Source organism: Microtus ochrogaster, linkage group LG1 (assembly GCF_000317375.1).
Source record: "Microtus ochrogaster isolate Prairie Vole_2 linkage group LG1, MicOch1.0, whole genome shotgun sequence".
Classification (NCBI taxonomy): Eukaryota; Metazoa; Chordata; class Mammalia; order Rodentia; family Cricetidae; genus Microtus; species Microtus ochrogaster.
In genome coordinates, this window is record NC_022027.1 from 10,878,465 (window position 1) to 10,890,860 (window position 12,396).

The following is a 12,396-nucleotide window of genomic DNA, read 5'->3' on the forward strand; positions in this document are numbered from 1 at the left end:
AAGGAAGGAAGGAAGGAAAAGAAAATGTATTTTGTGATTTTTGAAATACTTGTAAATATTCTCAATGCAGCCAAGAGTGATGGCAGATGTCACTAATCCCAGCACTCGGGAGGCAGAGGCAGGAGGATCTCTGGGTGTTTTTAAGGCCTGCCTGCTGTACACAGCAAACTCCAAGACAGCTGAGGCTTCAAAAGTGTAATCCTGTCTCAAAATTTTATCCCTGTCGTTTCATAAAACACTAACTTAAAAGTTGGGGATAGACTGTCCAATAAATGAGGGGAAAGGCAAAAGCAAATCACTGAGTGGTTCCTCTGCCCTCCCCACAGTGGGATGAGCTGCTTCTGATGGGACTTCACAGTCTGTCACAGGGTAGAGCGACCCTTACCTGAAGACCTCTGCAAAAGAACGAGCAGCCATATCTGTGTCTTTTTCCATATGCCTGCTCCTGGGAGCACCCTGGAAGTGTTGTCAGACAGCATGATGGTCAGCCAGCTCCCAGAACACAAGGCACTCTCAATGGCCCATGAGCTTACCTCTCCCGTGTGTGCGTGAGGAATGGCAGGCTTAGCGGTGAGGGCCACGCAGCAGGCATAACCAGGGCGATGGTATTTGCGGCACCCTGTAGGTTATTGGTTGCTTGGGGAACTCTGTCGTAAATGCACTGTCACCCGATGTGACCAGGTACAGGCGAGTGTATGCATGTATATGCATGTGTGTGTGTGTGTGTGTGTGTGTGTGTGTGTGTGTGTGTATGAGCACTTACCCTGTGAATGTGTGTGCGGCTGTGATAGCTTACACATTTTCCAAAGCCTCACAAGCACCCAAAGAGGGCTGCTTGCAAAAGTGTGTCTTTTAAATTCTGAGTGCCGTATAACTAGCCATGGCCTTACATCTTCATATTTACACGTCAGATACCAAAATGGCAAATTGTGGGACTTCCTTTGAGCCCTTACTACCAAAGCAGTGATGGCGTCTACCTCAAAGCCCTGTCGTGAGGACATGAGGCTGGCTGTGGGAAGAGACTTGTAATGTACCTGCATTTATAAGGGTCCCACTGAGTTCCGACTATAAGAGCCTGGATTTCAGCATAGGCTGGGATTTTGCTGTTTGCCAAGACACTGCGATGTCCAAAAATATTGTATTAATTAATTGTGTTATGGTGAAGGTGTGGAGCAGACCAGAGGACAATTTGCAGGGACTCAGGTATCAAACTCAGATCCTCAGTCTTTGGCTGCAAGCGCCTCCACCCTCTGAGCCATTTCACCAGGCAACAAACTAATTCATGACGACTTCGATGGGATGCGCGGTGTTAACTTTAACTGTAGAGATTTAGACCAAGAAGCAAAACAAATAGATGGAAAACGTGTGTCACTTCCCAAAAGGGGATGAGACAGTATCTCCTTAACTACTTTTATACATTATCTCCATATTTTATCGTTTTCCATGGAGAGGACTGAGAGGAGGCAGCCCAGTGGTAAAATACTTACTGTGAGCACATGAGAATCTGAGTCTGGATCCCTAGAACCCAAGTGAAATCCCATCAGTGGCAGGGAAAAGCCAAGGGGATTCTCTGAGGTCTTTGCTAGCCAGTATAGTTGAATTGGCAAGCTATAAATTCAGTGAAAGCAATTGAAGAAGACATCAGACACTGACATCTCCACATACATATACACACACGTATGAACACAAGTGCACACGCACTATCCACATATATAGTTTTTCATGGGGGAAAAGAGAAGGGCCTGTGGCCAAACAAATATGAAAAACAACGGTTTAAGTAACGTTTGATAAATGTGTCTAGTCCTGGAGTTCTTCAGCCTTTTTCCTGCTAAGTCAGTGGTTGATCCAACAAGTTGAATTTAACCAGCTGCATTGTGTACACAATTCTGACTGCTACTCTTAGAAAGAAACCATGCGAGTGTGTGTGTGTGTGTGCACCTGATGTGTGTACATGTATATACACACATACAGACACGGTATAGCAAGCCTTAGAAATAGGAACTCACCAGGAGCTGCCTGAAAAGAGAGTGCAAACCTCTTCAGAAAGGCGACTGCTCAGTAAGGAGCCTACAGGAATGCAGTCAACAAGTAGAAACTTTATTTGCTCTGGATACATTCTAAGACAAAAACAAATGAAGAGCCGTAGAGGTACAGTCTACCCCCAAGGAAACATGCTATTGTGGAGATGTGTGCACTCCCCGGAGATACTGTAATGTGGCTGACCTCGTGGACCAGCCCTACTAGATGGTTTCTCATTGTTCTAGAATGTCTTCAGGTACTTCTAAGCTGCTGAGCCCATCGGAGCTCATTCACAGAGGTTCAGTGTGATGAAACCCTGAATTGAGACCCTTGGGGTCAGGCATCCTGTTCTGAGTAATGACTTCTATTGCCTGTGCGAAGACCAACAGTAAAAAATTAGCAGCTAACTAGTGGTTTGACATAGTAATATCCTTTTGAAAATAGCCCTGTCTTCTAAACCTGTACTGTGTGATGATATTCCAACCTGGCTTTCTTTTTGCCTTCTTTGTTGCAGTTGCATATGGGGCTGATGGCTTTAGGGATTTTCATGCAATAATACCCAAATCTTTCTCCCGTAAGTATATGCTTGGCTTCTAGACAACAGTAGCATGCGCTCATTTCATGGACAATCCCATCACACGCACGCCACAACTTGCATGTTCTCTCATCAGCGCCCTCCTTTACACTTGGGGAAAAATATGTGATGACCCGAATGGTTGCCATTTCGTTCATTAACACCCACGATTGGTCACGTCACTGATTCAATAAAGTACAAAGGCAGAGGGTGAGGGGGCTGTTTGATTGGTTTGGGTTTTTTGTTTTTGTTTTGTGTGTGTGTGTGTGTGAGAGAGAGAGAGAGAGATACAGGGTCTCCCTATTAGCCCTGCCTGACCTAGAATGTTCTGTGGTGCCCAGGCTTGTCTTAAGTTTGTGATGATCTTCCTGCCTCTGCCTCCCAAGAGCTGGGCACAGCCATGCCCAGTTTACAAGTAAGGTTTTAAGAGCATGAAATTGGAGCAATAGTGAAGGAAGAGCTAATGTAGCCATAGTGGGTCTGTCCCTGAGAGTCTGTTCAGCAGGGTCCGGATTAGAGTTGAGATCAACAACTTTGTGGTCCATGCTTCCTGCCAGCATCAAACAAACCAACATCTTTTCAGATAACTTGTGCAATTTAGTGTGACGGGAAGGGAGCACATTCTCCTTTTCTTGCTCTGGAGTGCTAACCTCAGAACAGAGAAGACAAAAAAAAAAAAACCCATGGGTTTCCAGCCCGTTCTTCCGCGGTGGCTCACTGCATGAACGCGCACCCTGTTGGCATGCAGGCAGGCTAGCCTGCTCTCCTCGGAGCTGCTGCACCAAAAACTAGATAGTAATTTTGTTTCTTAGTGTATTGAGAGTTGAAAATGGTAATTATATTTGGTCAACCAGAACGAGTATTTTCAAGAATAGAGAAGCCTTTTTTCTTTTGTTTTTTAAATGTTTACTTTAATTTTTATTTTGCATGCGTTCACGGTGCGGTGAGGGTGTCAGAGCCCCTGGAACTATAGTTACTTACAGACAGTTCTGAGCGGCCATGGGTGCTGGGAATTGAACCTGGGTCCTCTGGCAGAGTAGTCAGTGCTCTTAACTTCTGAGCCATCTCATCTCTCCAGCCTCAGCTTTTTTCTTTCTTAATGCAAATGAAATTAATACAAAAGTGTTAACGCGTTGTTAATCCCCTTAGGTTTTCGGTTTTCAGGTCTTATATCCATAATTTTTTGGTATTTTGAAGCAGCACCAGAAATCAGACTGTGTGGATTTCACTTTGAGAGATTTGTTTGCTTCGGTAAAACCCAAGCAAGTGCTCGACCACCAAAACCACGCCCTTAGGCCAGCTGTTGACGTTGTGCTATTACAACTATACTTTTAACACTGAAGTGTCGGTAACAGTAAGGTCAGGCTTCTGAGATCCTGTTAGCGGATACTATTTGGGAAGTACAGGATTTGGCAGTACCCAACTGTGTATGCTTAGGGTCAAAGACCGGATTGACTTCTCCTGCCAGAGCATAAGGAGTTTATTGGGTGTCAGTCCTACTGATATCCCTGGGGCTCAGTCGGAAGGTGAGAGCTTCAGGCTTGTTTCTTCAGTGTAGGCATGTTGCACACACGCACGTCTTTTATGTGTGGGTAGGCGGGAATGCGCCAGGGCAGGAACTCTTGTGAATTTTGGGACAGTCGATCTCATTATGTTTTTGGAATGTTTTGATATGTCAGATGCTCATAATAGTAAAGCAGCACATTCTAAGACGTGTTGTCATTAAAACTGCGGAAGGGGCAAAGCCCAGCGTAGCCTAACGTTCAAGCGGATGGCTGAGGTTTTCCAGATGGAGACAGTGCTGCCTTGTACGAATGACAGTGGGACATCTTCTGAGCCATTGTAGACGTTTTCGTGTATTTCATGTCTATGTACTTATAAAAAATAGTTCATAGGGCTATCTCTTTTTCTTTCTCTCGCCCCCTCAGTATCCCTAAATTGTAAGTACCTTTCTGGAACAAACGGATAGATAGTTGATCCTCAAGGCTCCACCCAACAGCAACCCAACTGTTCTGGGCCAATATCGCCACCTGGTGGTCATGCTGGAGAACTGACCCACAGGCTCACAGGCACCTCCCTTCTTGAAGTTAAAATAACCTTTACCCCACTTTGGTTCCCTAGATTTCTGAGAGAAATAGAAATGTGCTTGATAATTCTCCTTTTGTATAATATCAGCTACTCGCTGTATCTGTTTTACCTTTGACTTCACTATACTTGAAAGTCTAAAACACCAAGTAGGACTATTTCTAAAAAAATATACTGGATCAGATAGAAACCCTACTATTTTAACTATGTTTCAAGGGATATTAAGTTATAGAATTTGTTCTAACTAATGCTTACATTTTGTTTTCTGGGACAAGGTGTCACGTGTCTCGGGCTAGCCTTGAGCTCCCCATGTAGTGGAGGATGACCAGGGACTCCTAACCCCTTGCCTCTGCCTCCCAAATGCTGGCATTATGGCTGTGCACCACAGACATAAAAACACCAATGGCACATACACAGGTGTCTCAGATCATCACTTAATAACCACAGACAAAGCAAAATATACCTTAAGTACTTTTATCCCATTAGATTTTGCTATCTTTATCTCATTTTCCTTTTTACAGTGTTAAGATTTAGTTTATATGGCCTAAACCCGTGCTGAAGGAACAACTTCAACTTTTTCCCTCGAAAAATCACAGTCTGAGTTCCAAAACTACGTTTCTAGTAACTATGGGGATGCATTCTGAAAAGAGAACGACAGTGAAAACAGCACAGCATCTGTGAGCCAGAAGCTGCCAGTGTGCCTTACACCTCTGGGTTAAAATGTTCAATTATTCACAAAGGTACAGCACATTTGGCAGTGAAGCCAGGCCTCTGGGCTCCCGTTGGCCTGAGTTCCTTAATTTCTCTGGATTGTTTGATTCTAACCTTTTTCTAGCCGCTAAGGGCCTTGGCACACTGGAGGAGCATTCTCTTAGGACAATGGGGTCACCGGCCTGGTGGGCCACCTCTAAAATACACAGTGATGAGGTTTTCACTTCTCCCCATTTTGAGTAGCATCTGAGAAACAATGTAGCTTTTATTAGGGACTTGGAAATATCCGTGTTAATATTAGCCATGTTTGGGGGACACTTACATCGGGCCTCATCCACTATCTGTGAGTTGCTGGAAGAGCATGGGGCAGGCTGAACCTAGAACCTTCCCAGGAAACACTTAGAGGAATCCATCCGTGTTCTATATTTAATCAGCTCAATGCAGCGCTTTGTTGAGTTCTTCATTGTTCTAAGTAGTGCAGTGGGGTAGAGTTTTCAGGATATTTGCAAGTTGATTCCTTCAAAGACTGCAGCATTTCACTGAAGGAACACCACAGCTAAATAGTTCTAAACAGACCCCCCATTTCCATGGGCAGCAATCTAGCAGATTTCTTCTACTTTTTAGCACCCACTTTGCATTTTATCCCCAGAGATATGAGGGCCTTCCCCATCTCTGTACAGAAAATCCCCTACACTGCACTGCAGGGATCTGAAATTCCTCATGCTGACAGTGTAACTTGTGTCTCACCAAAACCTCTTCTCTCTGGCCATCTCAGACATCACAGACTTTCCTACACAAAACATGGCCAGGCCAGGCAGTGGTGGCGTACGCCTTTAATCCCAGCACTCGGGAGGCAGAGGCAGGCGGATCTCTGTGAGTTCGAGACCAGCCTGGGCTATAAGAGCTAGTTCCAGGACAGGCTCCAAGACCACAGAGAAACCCTGTCTCAAAAAACAAAACAAAACAAAACAAAACAAAAAAAAAAACATGGCCAGGAACGTCCTCATCACAACCACCAAGCTCCCAAAGCTAGAGCACTCAGCAGTTACCATGGAACTCTTCCTATGCCAGAATAGATGTAGGGCCTTTTGTGAGCCTCTGCCTTGTTTTCACGACTTACAGTCCTTGGCCACACCCACAGGCATCTGCAGGCACCGTATCTTTCTCAGAAACAAGAGCTTTCTGATGCTAAAAAGTTCTAGTTACTGTTCATCCTCCCCTCACCATGGATCTCTCCCCACCCAGCACACGACACACACAATTGTATATGATTACATTTATTGTATATATAAATTATATATATTGAATTATATATGTAAATGTAAATACTACCACTCCAGTAAAAGTCAGATCAAGTAAGTTTGAAATTCTTGCTCTGTGACCTTAGTAGCCATCCATCTATTTCCTCTCCATATATCTCTTCCCCATATTGTATTTGGCGCCCACACTGATCGCGGGACAACTTGTGAACAACTCTCATGCCTTTTGAGCCGCCTTTCTCTCCCGGTTCTGTCGCAGCTGGCGGCAGCGCCATCTTATAGGGTAGAAATGCCAAACCCCCGCCTTGAGCTTCCCTGGTCATACTTGTGGTGGCCCCCAGTGGCTTTGAGGAAGAATCCTCCGCCTGATTTTTCACCTGCTTCCTCCCTGACTCTGCTCCCCTCGTCCTGGGCAGCCTGCTGGAGTAGAACTCTTCCTGGAGGCCTGAAGGTCACTGCCCATGCACCCTGCCATCCCGGTCTTCTCTGGGAAGCACCCACATAGGCTTTGGTGACATGTGCCATGGAGTTCCCCAGAGGACCGCACAGGAACTCTGCCGTTCTTATTCAGGCAGAAAAGTGCTTCTGACTGGCATGTGCTTCTGTGCCCTGTGTGCAGTGCTCTCAGGAAAACAGGGTCACTTCCCTTTGACGAGGCTCCTTCACCTTAATGGAATCCAGCCGAGTCAGGGATAATCCCAACACGTGTTCTTCTGCAGGGTGGCTTTTGGGTTAAACTCTTTACTGCAGCCCTGTGTCATAGCTGTCATGGCAGGAGAACTTACTACAACAAGCTTCAAAAAAAAAAAAGATGAATAATTGCAAAATAACCAGAGATTGAAGATTTTTTTGTAGCTTTATCATGCTCCCGAGAGAACAAGCTTGATGTAGTCTATGGTCTGTCATTATAGCAAAACTTCCAGAGGCTAGGGGCATATAAAGAATAGAGGTTCATTTCGCTTGTACTTCTGGAGGAAGAGAAGTCAAGTGCGGTGTCCACAGCTGGTAAGGGTCTTCTTGCTCCATCTCTAACCCGAGGCATCGTGTGGCTAGACAGAGCACTTGCTCTAGCCCAGGCCTGTCCTCCTCATCTTAGAGAACACATTGTAGTTTGCATTGCTAAGTGAAATACTCAAGGCAAGGAGTTTACAGTGAAGTTTGTATTTAGTTCTCACCCTGGGGGTTCCAGGCAAAGGAGGGGTGGTGTTGGTGAAAGCAGTCAGTGATAATGACGGGGCATATGTGTTAGAACAGACCATCCATCAGGTGTTGGGAAGCAGAGAGTGGGGAGACCTGAGTCCCGAAGCCCTCTCTGAGGGGTACCACCAGCCACAGAGACCTCCCATAGGTCCCTCCTCGAAACAGGTCCTCACCCTGTGAACCAAGCCTTCAATGAATGAGTCTGTTGGTATTTACCCAAACCATAGCAAAGTGGGTACAGACACTGACAAGTTTGCAGCTACCCCCAAAAGACACAAAAGAATTCTGGTACCCCAGAGTTCAGTGTCGTTAAACACCATTGTGTAAACAGCCCCCTAGATAGGATCTGGCCTCGGAGGGAAGTTGGAAGAGCTGCTGATATGCAAAGTCTCAGATCAGAATCTTGTAGGGAAAAGTGTTTTTGAGAATTCCCCGTTTCAGAATTTCTCAGTGTTACTCATGGGCTGAGTTCAGCCTCGGAGTACATTCTCACTTCCAGAACCTCAGAGCCCATGTTCTGGTCTGTACAACACATTCCAGGATTCGTCAGGAAGTCATTTCTGCGAAGAGCTGATGGGACAATGTTGACCATAAGTGGGGACAGGGGACCCCTATATTGCATTTGCCTCCCAGTTCTGCCACATTCTAGCTGTGTGACCACAGCAAGCTTGTTGACCGAACTGTACCTCAACCATGATAGAATACAGGATGGTAATGTCATGCCTTTGTTGAGTTCATGTGAGATTAAATGGCAAATACCATTCAGTTACCAGAGGTCCTGTACAAGGTAAGTGTCAAAAACACTGGTGGTGGTCAGACCAAGCCTTGTGCTGTGGAACCACTGTGTGTGGAGTAGGGTGTCACTTGCTGCGCCCCAGCCCCAATCCCAATTAGCTCTCCTCAATTCGCTCGGGCTAGCCAGGCTAGCTAGTTCCTGTACTTAGAGATGAGTAATCAAGCATAGAGAAGTTGAGATGGCCTGCACCCTTAAATAAATATCTTAAATATCTCTGCACCCTTAAATAAAGGAGCCACGCCTCCAACCAGCCACTTATCTTTTGGTGTCTGGACCTCAAATGTCCCAGTCAAGAGGAATTTGGTGAACAGAATCATCTAGCAGTCTGAGAACCAGGTGGGTTACTTAAACTGAATATTCTCCATTGTAAAGTGACCTTGGATCTCCAAGAGTCCACTCAAACACAGGGCTGGATTCGCCCCAGGATCTTGGAACCCACAGGGCTGAGGAATCCAAGAGTACACACTTCAGGCATTTGGGTCACACATTCACGCTCTATTATCATGTCCCAGCTGCTTCTCTGGGACCAAGCTGAGAACTCTTGACTGAAGATGCTGTTCAAAAATTATGTCAAAAGGGACTGGAGAGATGGATCAGTGGCTAATCGTTCTTGATGCTCTAGCGGAGGACCCAGACTTAGTTCTAAGAAAGCATCCACATTTGGTGGTTCACAACAGCCCGTTAGCTCTAGTTCCAGAGGGTCTGGCCCACAAGCCTGAATGGTGTAGATACAGGTACTCCCGCACACACACCAAATAAAAACAAATAATTGTAATAATTGTTTCTTAATTATGCCAGATAATCCCCACACTGCTTATTTTACTCAGGAAAACATACCTCCCTAACTCTCATGAGCCTGTAAAAACAGGGAGAAATGATAACTTCTGATATTCTCATATCACTACAGTCTCTACTGGCCATTGCGTGTGGGATTCATCACTGTACTGTTAGTGTTTCAGGAGAATATATATGTGCAATGTGTTGTATTTTCTTTTTTTAAAAAAAATAGGTGAATAATAAAGCCCATGCAAGCATGCAGAGTCAGAGGCGAGTTTTATCTTTGTTAACCTACCAGCATCTTTCCGTTTGAAAAACTCTCACCTGTTGCACTCAAAGACCGTTCCAGCCAACCCTTCAGCAGGGGAAGGAGCTGTAAGAGGAACAGCTCTGCCTTAGGGCACAGGCTGAGGTGGGCCACTGTAAGATGAAGAGGAAGCCAAATGCAAAGAAAGTGGAACTTGGAAGAAGGAGTTGGGAATCAGAGCTCCAAACAGCAAAGATGTGTTCCAGATTCATTGTGCATACTTGTAAGAGGGCTTTTTCAGTCCTGAAAACCAGCTTCTTACGAGTTGTGCTCGTATTCACCAGTCCTAGGGAGGTTGACTGTGTGACCAGATAACACGTCTCTACCTACTGCCAGGTGCTCTCATTGTGAGCACACGGGATTCAACTCCAGGTCCCCCGCCACCCCAAGAAGTCCCACAAGCCCCCAGTGAGGTGTGATCTCTTTAAATAGCCTCTTCCTGCTTTAGCAGATACTCCCCGTCCAGACCTGCCTGTGTCCCTGCACCTTCAGTGCAACCCACAGGTACCATCTACACTCTCTGGAGGGCTAGCTCATGCAAAACCAGGCTGCCTGCCCTAAGGTATGGGCTCAGAACTATTCCGAAGCTCGGATTGTCTATTTGATGACTTGCTGCTGCTGCTTCTGTGTTGCTGTCTTGTGACTTATTTTTTGCCATGACACTGAGTGGGCCTCCTGTGTTATCTCTTTCAGCCAGTAATGTTAAAGTAGAGACTCAGAGTGATGAAGAGAATGGGCGTGCCTGTGAAATGAATGGGGAAGAATGTGCAGAGGACTTACGAATGCTTGATGCCTCAGGAGAGAAAATGAATGGCTCCCACAGGGACCAAGGCAGCTCGGCTCTGTCAGGAGTTGGAGGCATTCGGCTTCCTAACGGAAAACTAAAGTGTGATATCTGTGGGATCATTTGCATCGGGCCCAATGTGCTCATGGTTCACAAAAGAAGTCATACTGGTAAGGCCCGGCGTAGTTTTCCTTTAGTATCTCAAGAGGTCCTGTGGGTGCTGAAGGCGCAAATTTTACTGTCACGCGTGGGGATTGCATCTTAGTAGGAGAGCTCCTGCCTAGCTCACGCGTGTTCCTGGGTTCAGAGTGCAAAAGGAGGGTGGGGAGGGGAATGTGGTCTGGAAGCATGTTTCCAGTTGACCAGCAAGGCAACCGTTGCACACAGTTGGCTCCCTAGTTGTACTGAGGTACAGCTTCCTTATTCTAGGGTAGCATCTGAAAGGTCTGCTCAGCAAGCACCTAGTCAAGCCCATAAATGAAAGAGCAGGTTGACCGCATATGTGTGCCATCTTCTGAGGGCCCAATAGAGTCACCGAAAAATCTCAGCCCCAGTGTTGACTTTAATAAAGCGTCCATCCTTCACGAGATAAGATCAAAAGCTACAGATACACCAAAACTGACTTCACACATTTTCCCATTGAGAAACTATAAATAAAACACCTGTTTTGATCTTGTTGACACTCAGGGCTCTCTGTGAGTGTCCTAGCAAGCGGTGGCCTAGCAGCAAAACATTTTTCAGAAAGGGTGCCGGTGAGCTTGAGATGGTTGGCCCTGCAATCTCAGTCTCTGGGTCAGCTGGCTGCGGTGTCACGAGTTTTCACCCCAGAGCCATAAGGAGCTATCTGCCAAAATACTCTTGTCGTGGAAGGTTTGCAGGAGGCTTTGGGAGAGGCGCATGAAGTAGTAAGCTCCAGGAGAGTAAAATGTGGACGATCCAGTGTTCAAGAGCTGTGCCTACCCCTGCTTTGGCAGTGTAGGAAGCCTCCCAGCTTCAGCTGGCTGTGCTACCCCTGTTCCACCTCTCGTAGAAGCAATCATGTTTATGAACAGTCAGCTTCCTCTTCAGCATAGCTGTCATACCATCATCACTAAGGGCACTAAAGAGGCTTCGTATAAAACACTGATGGCCTTCGGTGCCTTTGTTTTGCATGCCTCAAGGTTTCTTCAGCACTAAAGAGAAACATCACTCTTCCTTCTGTGGAGGTTTCTCGAAAGGTAGGCATCCTCTGGTGGATTCACCAGCTCTCACAGCCACAGAAAGCTTACCTGTAACATTACACAGCCTGGGCCATTGCTATCTGTGCCCCGGCTTCTTTGGGGCATGCAATTGCTGGCATCTGCTACTGCAGCATCCAGGAGGAAGAAAAGACAAAAACAAAAATAAACGATAGCATGTTTTATAGGGTGAGGCTGATGCCTTGAAAATGGCAGCCTTGTCTTTTTATTACATGAGGACCAACAAGGGTGTGGTATCCAAAAGTAATCAAGAGCCAGAACACACATGAAGCAGAAAGGCTGTCATCAAGGGATGGAAGTGTTTCCAAGGTTGTGGTTTTATATGTGAATAGAAACCATTTCCAAACTGATATATTCCATGTATAATATATGTGGAAATGATGTATAAGATGATTTTTTTAGTAGATATTCTTTTTCAACCAAAGTTTAGCTTTAAAATTAGGTAAATTTGACTTTTCTGAAGGAATTCCTTAGTCCTCAAATTACCCATTGAAATAGGCCTGGCACCTCGAGCCCTGAGAAAAGCAAATGTGAGGGTAGTCTTGCCCTGGCCTTCTGTAGTTAGGTGGAAATCAGCAAGGAGGCAAACTACCATGACAGACACTCTGCCAGTCTCAGGCCTGTAGTAACACATTCCTGAAGAGGA

At 45.8% G+C, this 12,396-nt stretch overlaps 1 protein-coding gene across 1 annotated transcript in view; it reads left to right on the top strand.

Annotated features, from left to right (window-relative positions):
• Ikzf1 (IKAROS family zinc finger 1) overlaps nucleotides 1-12,396 on the top strand; it is a 90,247-nt gene that overhangs the window by 52,094 nt on the left and 25,757 nt on the right. Inside the window, exon 4 of the mRNA XM_005359204.3 lies at nucleotides 10,422-10,682. Coding sequence (XP_005359261.1) covers nucleotides 10,422-10,682 — 261 coding nt within the window. The remainder of the gene's footprint in view (nucleotides 1-10,421; nucleotides 10,683-12,396) is intronic.